The 9026-nt window shown below is 36.7% G+C and overlaps 1 protein-coding gene across 1 annotated transcript in view; it reads right to left on the reverse strand.

Moving 5' to 3' along the window:
- Positions 1-9026, reverse strand: part of LOC107561663 (echinoderm microtubule-associated protein-like 5) — a 124969-nt gene that overhangs the window by 20432 nt on the left and 95511 nt on the right. The window contains exons 29-36 of the mRNA XM_016246135.1: positions 7576-7760; positions 7341-7455; positions 6023-6211; positions 5770-5942; positions 5087-5249; positions 4153-4256; positions 3436-3589; positions 754-854 (exon numbers count right to left, since the gene is read on the reverse strand). Of these exons, the coding sequence (XP_016101621.1) occupies positions 754-854; positions 3436-3589; positions 4153-4256; positions 5087-5249; positions 5770-5942; positions 6023-6211; positions 7341-7455; positions 7576-7760 (1184 nt within the window). The remainder of the gene's footprint in view (positions 1-753; positions 855-3435; positions 3590-4152; positions 4257-5086; positions 5250-5769; positions 5943-6022; positions 6212-7340; positions 7456-7575; positions 7761-9026) is intronic.

The following is a 9026-nucleotide window of genomic DNA, read 5'->3' on the forward strand; positions in this document are numbered from 1 at the left end:
TGACGGGGTGTTAACGTAACTGATGATATTCAGAGAGTTAAACGACTTGGCACAAGCTGATTGGTTCATGCTGATTGGTTCATGCAATGAGCTTAATGCCTTGCATTTACAGTATATGGCTGGCTAGCATTCACGCTTTCTCTGAAACACTCCACCTTCCCCAGCTCCACCTGTATAGATCTGCCACGGGGTTATTTTATATGTTATTTGTGCAGCAGCAGTATGTCTTAAATACTCACGGCACCGTATTGCCGTACGCATTGGCAGTAGCAAGTTCCTGTACTTGCTTGCAGCAGCAGCAATAATCTACAACTACAGCAATAACCAACAGCAGCAGCAATTCAGCAGCAGCGTAGCAGATCTGATCCACCAAGACCAAATACATTAACATTGTCATATCCATCACCATGCTAAAATCTTCAGAGAGTTGTCATGATTGAAATATATACACACACACACACACACACAAAACGTAATGAAATGGCATCAATAATACAAAGAGATAAATTATTATTATTATTTCGCTATCCTGTCTATATTATACAGTTCTGGGTCGAAAGAACAGAACAAAATTGTTTTTGTTCAGTTAACAAAAAAAAATAAACTGACAACTGGACACAGTGAAGCCAACCATGCAAACGGTCTCAATATGCTGATTCAAAAAAGGAAGAATACAAGGAAGAACAAGGAATACAAGGACGAAAATGCAGCAAGATGCGGTTTGTGAGGAACAGATGACACCAGAACAAGCACCTTCTATCATCGCCTCCGGCGCTGACGACAAAGCGATCCCCACTGGTGAAGCGGATGTTGGTCAGGTGGGCAGAGTGGCCCAGAAAACGCTTGTGTTTGGCCTGAGGAAACAGATTCTAGTCAGATAATCTGTTATCTTTGAAGAAGCAGAAGTGCGTGCAGAACAGGTCAGAGTATGGATATATAATGGAAATAAACATTTTAAAATCCAATTAAACAGCTGAACTTTGGCTGTTGTGAGAATGTTTTGATCTGTGTTGGCCAGAACTGAGTCACATCCAGTCTTGTGATGTACTGTCACATGCTGCAGCATTTCCTCAGCATTCAGTCAAATACAATATGCAGAGACAGCGGAAATTAGTCTGTGGTTTCTATTTATCTGTATAGGAACAGCACTATTGACCCTCATGAAAAACAAGTACACTTTAACATACTTTAATAAAAGAGTACTCATAAAAAATAATATACTTTAAAAGAATATACTTATATTTACTTAATGTATTTAAATGTGAACTGAATGTAATGTTTTCAGACAGTTCATTGCATGTTATTGACCATTAAATGGAAATGTCTTTGTTTAAATTTATATTAACTGCAATTAGTTGAACTTTAGAGTGCAACTCTTTGTATGGCAGGATTAATTTATGATTGACAATTATGAAATATCACCAATGAGTAAAGCCCACCTTTTTTGTACAAATTTGTACAAATAATTATGAAGATCAAAGGCAAACATCATTGTTATACACGTATGTTGTCTGTAAGTCCATAAAATGTGGACAAAGGTGTTCTGTAATTGCGTGTTGTTATATTTGAAAGGATTTTATGGTGATAGTGTATAATATAATGGGAGGAGAAGATCTAAGGAGAAGTCTAAATAACCGTAAAATGCACATACTACAAGTTATACACATTTGCAACCTCAAGGCAAATAAAGTAAGCTAATAAAAAATTTCACAGCTGAGATGTGCATCAAACTAAAAGATGCAATGCAGGAATTCATTTGAAAATTTGCACTTTAGCTAAAGTTTATAAAGCATAGTTTGAAGCCACGATACATTTATAAAGTATTTCAATGAGCTGATGAACTCGTATTGGTTTGTCATACAGGTTTGGAATGGCATGAGGGTGAGTAAACGATGACAGTATTGTATTTTTGGGTGTTCTGTCTCTTTAAAAGATTAAATATTTGCAAAAATACATTAGTGTTTGGTTGTTCTTTTAACCATGATGCATGGCAGTCTAGCAATACACTATAGGCTTATTACACAAACTATTATACTATATAGACATCATTACACAAAGTTTGGACCTGCCAGGTAATTTACGCATGTGTGTTATAGGTGACATATCATGAAAATATGTGCTATAATCAGGTCCCCGGTGCATCTACCAATCAAGGAAACGTGAAAAAGATTAACCCAGTAACTTTGTTTTGGTAAGCCTTTTTCTGCAAGCGTCTGAAAAAAACGAGCGCATCTGATTTCGCTTCACTAGTGACATTGCAAAGGATCTCATAAAAATATTACCGCACCTTAATCTGTAAATTTCCACCCAGTCATTTTGATTTTGCAAGCGACAACGGTTTAATAGTTCTAATGCCATGGCAAAAGTTTGAACAAAACATGCTAACTGTTCTGTCTTTGGCTGCACAGACGAGCACAGAATACTGTTTAGAAGGTAATTTACGCATGTGTGTTATAGGTGACATATCATGAAAATATGTGCTATAATCAGGTCCCCGGTGCATCTACCAATCAAGGAAACGTGAAAAAGATTAACCCAGTAACTTTGTTTTGGTAAGCCTTTTTCTGCAAGCGTCTGAAAAAAACGAGCGCATCTGATTTCGCTTCACTAGTGACATTGCAAAGGATCTCATAAAAATATTACCGCACCTTAATCTGTAAATTTCCACCCAGTCATTTTGATTTTGCAAGCGACAACGGTTTAATAGTTCTAATGCCAAGGCAAAAGTTTGAACAAAACATGCTAACTGTTCTGCCTTTGGCTGCACAGACGAGCACAGAACACTGTTTAGAGTCCCAGCTTCAGAGGAGACGAGAGAGCAATGGATTTATTGATTTATTTACTGTATATTGCTGCTGCCACACAGATCTAAAATAAACATGCGATTTATTTCCCAACTGTTTTTGTAACTCATGTGTGTTTTTAACGTAAACTTGTGTGTGAATGAAAACTTAGTTTAGTACTCACATGCTGTGACAGCCGCTTTCTGTCCGTGTGCTTCGGATGTGCGCGCTCATAAAACCGTATATCAGAATTTTTAACTAATATGGTTTAAAACGCATGATTTCAGCACGATAAACATGATAATCAGAACCAAAACAGATGTTTTAGCAGTTAAAAGCTGTAATGACAGCTCTATTCTGGAAAAGGGGATGGGGAGCAGCAGCTAATTTGCATTTAAAGAGACAGGCACGAAAAACAGCTGTTTCTGCTTCCACTCAAAATAGGCATTTTCAAAATGATATAATAAATGATCTGTGGAGTATTCTGAGCTGAAACTTCACAGACACATGAGACTTATATTACATATTGTAAAAAGGGGCATACTATGTCTCCTTTAAGTGAAATAAGACTTAAATCACCATGCATCACAAAAAAAGTGTATTTTTCACACTTTTACAACATTTTATTTCAGGAAAAATGGGATATACTTACAAATTTCTCTGGACACGGAAAGTCAAACAGCTTCACCATTCCAAAGTCATCGCCTGTGACGATGTTGAGGCCGGAGTGAGACACACAAGTACAGGTTACATCTGCCTTATCTGTGTTCCTGGACCAGATCCCCACCACCTCATCCCCGAGGACACTACAGAGACACCCAAACAATTCAACACTGCAGTACTACTGTACACTCTAAAAAAATGCTGGGTTAAATACAACCCAGTGCTGGGTAAAATAGGGACAAACCCAGCAATTGGGTTGTTTTGACCCAGCGGTTGAGTTACTACCCAGAAGGTTGGGTTAAACATTTAATCCAACCACTGGGTCAAAACAGCCCAATTGCTGGGTTTGTCCCTATTTTACCCAGCACTGGCTTGTATTTAACCCAGCATTTTTTAGAGTGTAGCCATTGTGAACTGTCACTTTATTGATTTCATTTTTATTCTATGGGATACCAGCAGTGCTGGAACCACCAACTGTTACCCAGAAGGTCTATAGTAAAGGTACACCAGGCAGCAAAACAAGAGTAAAAAATAAATCAGTGCTGTGAAAAAACAATATTCTGAAATCACAGACAGGATTTGATTTCTCCGAGGACCAGAGTTAGTTGAAAACAATAGGTAATTTGCGGTGTAATTTTTACAGACCATTTCAATTTGGTCTGAATGAGAATATACAAATACACAAAAATGTGCTGCAGTCCGTTACCTTGTCCATGTGGCCCAGGTTATTCTGTCTATCACTGCTTGCTCAGTGACTTGCTTCCCAGAAGGCACCTCATAGACTACACGTTTATAAGCACCAGTAGACAACTGCAGAGAGCAAAACATGCAGACAGAGTGAATAACTGTGTATAGAGCTGATCGAAAGATGTCTGGCACAGAAACAGCATAGAAAGTCATTAAAATACCACTTTGTGCTTAAATGGTGGAAGAAGAAGCTCATATGTTTCTATGTTTCTCCTTTTAATAAACTACTTTCTAAGGCAAGGATACCTAAATATTTTTTGTCAGCCGAACCCATTTGATGTAAAACATTTACTTCAAGTATACAATCTGACATTTTAAGTTAATATTTCAATAACTTAACAACACATTAACATGTTCACAGTTCTCTGATACTGATTAATTGTCACATGACATGCAAGAACAAACTTAAATATCTGTAAAATAAAAACAAATGCATATTTAATCTTGATTTTTTTTTTAAAATCCTTTAATTACAGTTAAGTGTGCAAACCTTTCTTTTCAAGCATTCAAATCAACATTATAATGCCCCTTAGCTGTTCTAAATTCACTGTAAACCATGGTTTCTTGGGGTATATTGCTTTAATAAACACCTGTCAGTACATTCAGCAGTACATTTTAACCATATTTCAAAGATAACAGAATTATGAAATTATATGTAAAAATGTACTTAAGTCTTACATAAGTTGGTCCTAAAAGCCCTCAACTAATTGCATTTAATATAAATGTACATTTTAATTTTATTCTAATTTAGAGTATATAATTGCAGTAATAAGCACTCTTTGTAAAAGTATGTTAAAGTGTACTTCTTTTCAAAAGATCAGTTCAGGTAGTCATTATTCTCACATACAGTACAAACAAGTGAACCCACACAAACACAGCCCAACATGCTGTACCTGCACATAGCAGCTGTCAGCAGAAAAATCCATCTGCATGACAAAGCTAGGGATGTCCCTGCAGCAGTTGATGCGGTTGAGCTGCGGTCCTAACGTCAGGTCGTAAAAATCTACTGCATTCTCACTGGAACCCACAGCCAGGTAGCGTGAGTCTGGACTGAACCTGAGGAAAAGAGACTTTAGTTGTTGCAATAGACCATGTTAATGTCAGAATGAAACAGCATTCACCTAGAAACTACTATAATGAAACTTTTTTCTGCCTGAAAAGGAAATGGAAATGCATTTAGTATTTCATAATTGCAACTTTATTTCATATGTTAAAATTGCCTTTATTTTCTTGGAAACATGACTGTAAAATAAAATAAAATAAAATAAAAATAAATAAAAAATAAAATAAAATAAAATAAAATTAAATTAAATTAAATTAAATTAAAAATTAAATTAAATACAATTACATTTTAGTGAATATGCTGAAATATTATGAATATGTTTATAAAATGAATTAGCGTCAGTCTAACCTGATATCTTGTATGGCAGAGCGCTGATCAATAAAATAAAATAAAATTAAATTAAATTAAATTAAATTAAATTAAATTAAAAATTAAATTAAATACAATTACATTTTAGTGAATATGCTGAATTATTATGAATATGTTTATAAAATGAATTAGCGTCAGTCTAACCTGATATCTTGTATGGCAGAGCGCTGATCTCTCTTCTTCCCCCAGATCTTGAGTGAGGTAACAAGGAGGATGATGAACTCTCCATTCTTCATGCCGATGGCCACCATGTCGCCCTCTGGGCTGTAGCTGACCGCACGTGCAGGATGACCGAGGTTTACTTTATTCAGCATCTTCTGTTTTCCCATACAAGAGAGCATTTGAATCATCTGGTATCTCAGAAAAAATCACTGTGCACAGGCATTATATAATTTACCCTCTCTGAAATGTCCCAGAGGCGCACAGTGCCGTCCTCAGCAGCAGACAGGAAGACGTCTCGGGTGGGGTGAGCTCCCAGTCCCCAGATAGGACCATCCATGTGGCCGTTCACCAGAATATTACACGCTGCATTCTTCTCACCAACCTCAATGATCTCAGCATTCCGAGTGCCTACGAGAATCTTCCCCTAAACAATCAAGAAAAAGGACACGGAGCCATACTATTTATAAGAAAAAAAAAACTATTAACCAGCATGATCTTTCTGAGTAAGGCTAGTTTGTTCTTACTGGCTTTAGAAATATAATTTTACTTATTTTGTGTCCTTTCTTACCACAAATTCAAAAATGCATGGAATGAAATGTTTTTTTCTCTCTCTCTTTTTACATATTCTATGATTTCTACAGCATTATTGCTATATTGAAGATCTATCTATCTATCTATCTATCTATCTATCTATCTATCTATCTATCTATCTACACTAACATTCAAAAGTTTGGAGTCAGTAAGACTGTTTTTGAAAGAAGTCAGAGTCTCTTATACTCAACAAGGCTGCATTTATTTGATCAAAACTACAATTTAAAATCATTTTTCTAATTTAATTTATTTTAAAATGTAATTCATTGCCATTACTCCAGTGCCACATGATCCTTCAGAAATCATTCTAATATGCTAGCCTGGTGCTCAAGAAATATTTCTTATTATTATCAATGTTGAAAACAGTTTAGCTTCTTAATAATTTGTGGAAATGTGATACGTGTTTTTTTTCAGGATTCCTTGATCAATAGAAAGCTTTTTTGTAACATTATATATGTCTTTACTGTCACACAGTCCTTGCTGCATAAGCATTAGTATTATAGTTTTATAAGGTATTAGAAGTATGAATTTATTTAAAAAATGACCCCAAACTTTTATTTATTTATTAGATATAAAAATGAGTGTGGGTGAGTTGTTGTGTAACACACACAAAGAGAGAGAGCGAGAGAGGGAGTGTGTGTGTGAGAGAGACAGACAGAGAGAGAGAGAGAGAAATATTAAAAACAATCATTATCATCAAAAAATATTTAAAAAGCCTGTTGGGGACAAAACAGAACACCATTAACCCACACAAGGCATAACACATGGGACTAAATCTTTTAAAAACACATGGGGCCAAACATTTGTAAATAATAAATAAATAACGGAGCCCACGTTTCTACTGAGGTACAGTATATTCATTAATTTCAGAAAAATAACATATGCTAAACTTCTTAATGTCCTCCCAGAGGTCCAGTATTTCCCATCCTCTTTAATGTACTGATTCTGTGGCAGTGCTGTACCTTGCCCCTGCAGACAGAGCGCACACAGTCTATGATCTGGCCCGTCTCCAGTCTGAAGGCTCTGCATCGCTTCAACTCCTGATCCCACAGTTTGAGCGCACCACCCTCCTTAGACCTGCAGAGGGCAGCCCACACAAATCCTCTCATTTACTACAGCACCTTTTGAGAACATTCATGCAGATTCAGAGAACAAAATATTTCAGTGACAGATATTTGGAAAGCTCAAGCCACTTACGGTCGTTCTTTGCCCCCCGTCACAATGAGCCCGTCACGTAATGTGGTGTACATGGTGAACACAGGTCCAGTGTGAGCCTTAGCCACGATTCTCACTAGAATGTGTTCCTTCCACACACACACATCTCCACTAATGGTACCTGTAAATGTCAAGTTATTCTGAAAAGAAAACAAACCTGCACTAATCTAGTGACCTCTAAGAGAAAAACAGCACAAACATGGCAGAGCACAGCATTTTACATCCTTTCAGCGAATCTTTAAAAAACCGAAATGTAATTTTTTGTTAAAATCATAAACAACTTTTTGAATTAATTCTTGATGTAAGCTCTGACACACAAGTGCACAAACAAATGCACAGACGTACAAGTATGCTTGCATGTACTCACACACATTCACACAGTCATTTAAAGGCACAATACGTACGTTTTCGCCGCTAGAGGTCACATTTTCAAAACAATATCAAAGGCGAAGCTTGATGCTATGAAGGAGAGTGGAATGATGGGAGACGTCGTTTTCACCATCCAGAGATGTCCGAATCATGTTCATGGATATAATCAATTTTTTTTATTATTACCTGTACCTTCCAAATTTATTCAAACAGCGAATAAATTATATAGAGAAAGCGAGCAAAGAACATTTAACGTTACATTGTCAAAGAACAGTATGCCTGACTTCAGTCTAGCGCGAGTTTAAGCACTCGCAAAAAAATCAGTAAAGCTGTCTATACACTGTTTGATGAATGAATCTCCTACTTACATCATACAGTACATACATCTCCACTTTGTTGTTTATGATGAGAGAATACACTCAGCGCGAACTGAACAAAACTCTGGTGTTTCAGCGATGACTCATCTAAACGCCTCTGATTGGCCACTGCGTTCATAAACTCAACAGACTCGTGTGTGATTGGTTATAACGCGCAACACTGTAAAAACGCGGAAAAAGATTCATGGTGCAACATTGGGCAGATCTAAAGGTAATGCTGCAATCAACAGTTTTCATTTCATTTTCTTTTTATTCGCGACTGCCGTAATGGATTTAGTTTAACTGCAGCAGCATTTTTGTCCACGTGTGTTGCCATAGTTTCAACAAGCGAAACAGATAGCGCGGATATTACGTAATTGATAGGCGACAGTCAGGGTGCGAACTACGGGGGAGCTGGGGGAGCTCGGCTCCCCTTAATAAGACATGGGCTCCCCTGAAAACGTGATTTGTGAAATTTTGGGGAGTCTCAAAAAAAATTGACAATGTGTTATTTTGACGTGCAATTTCAGTTTTGTGTAATGTGATGATTGTGGATTATTATGTGCTAAATTGCAAAAATATCATTCATTCATGCATGACGGCGATTTAAACCTAATTCACTTCAATAAAGATAACTATACATGCTATTCTTGTCATGAGCATCAAGGTGTGGGGGCGCTGCGGTGCAAATTCCACTCATGTTTAGTA

The sequence above is a fragment of the Sinocyclocheilus grahami genome, unplaced genomic scaffold, assembly GCF_001515645.1.
Source record: "Sinocyclocheilus grahami isolate Dianchi unplaced genomic scaffold, SAMN03320097.WGS_v1.1 scaffold787.1, whole genome shotgun sequence".
NCBI lineage: Eukaryota > Metazoa > Chordata > Actinopteri > Cypriniformes > Cyprinidae > Sinocyclocheilus > Sinocyclocheilus grahami.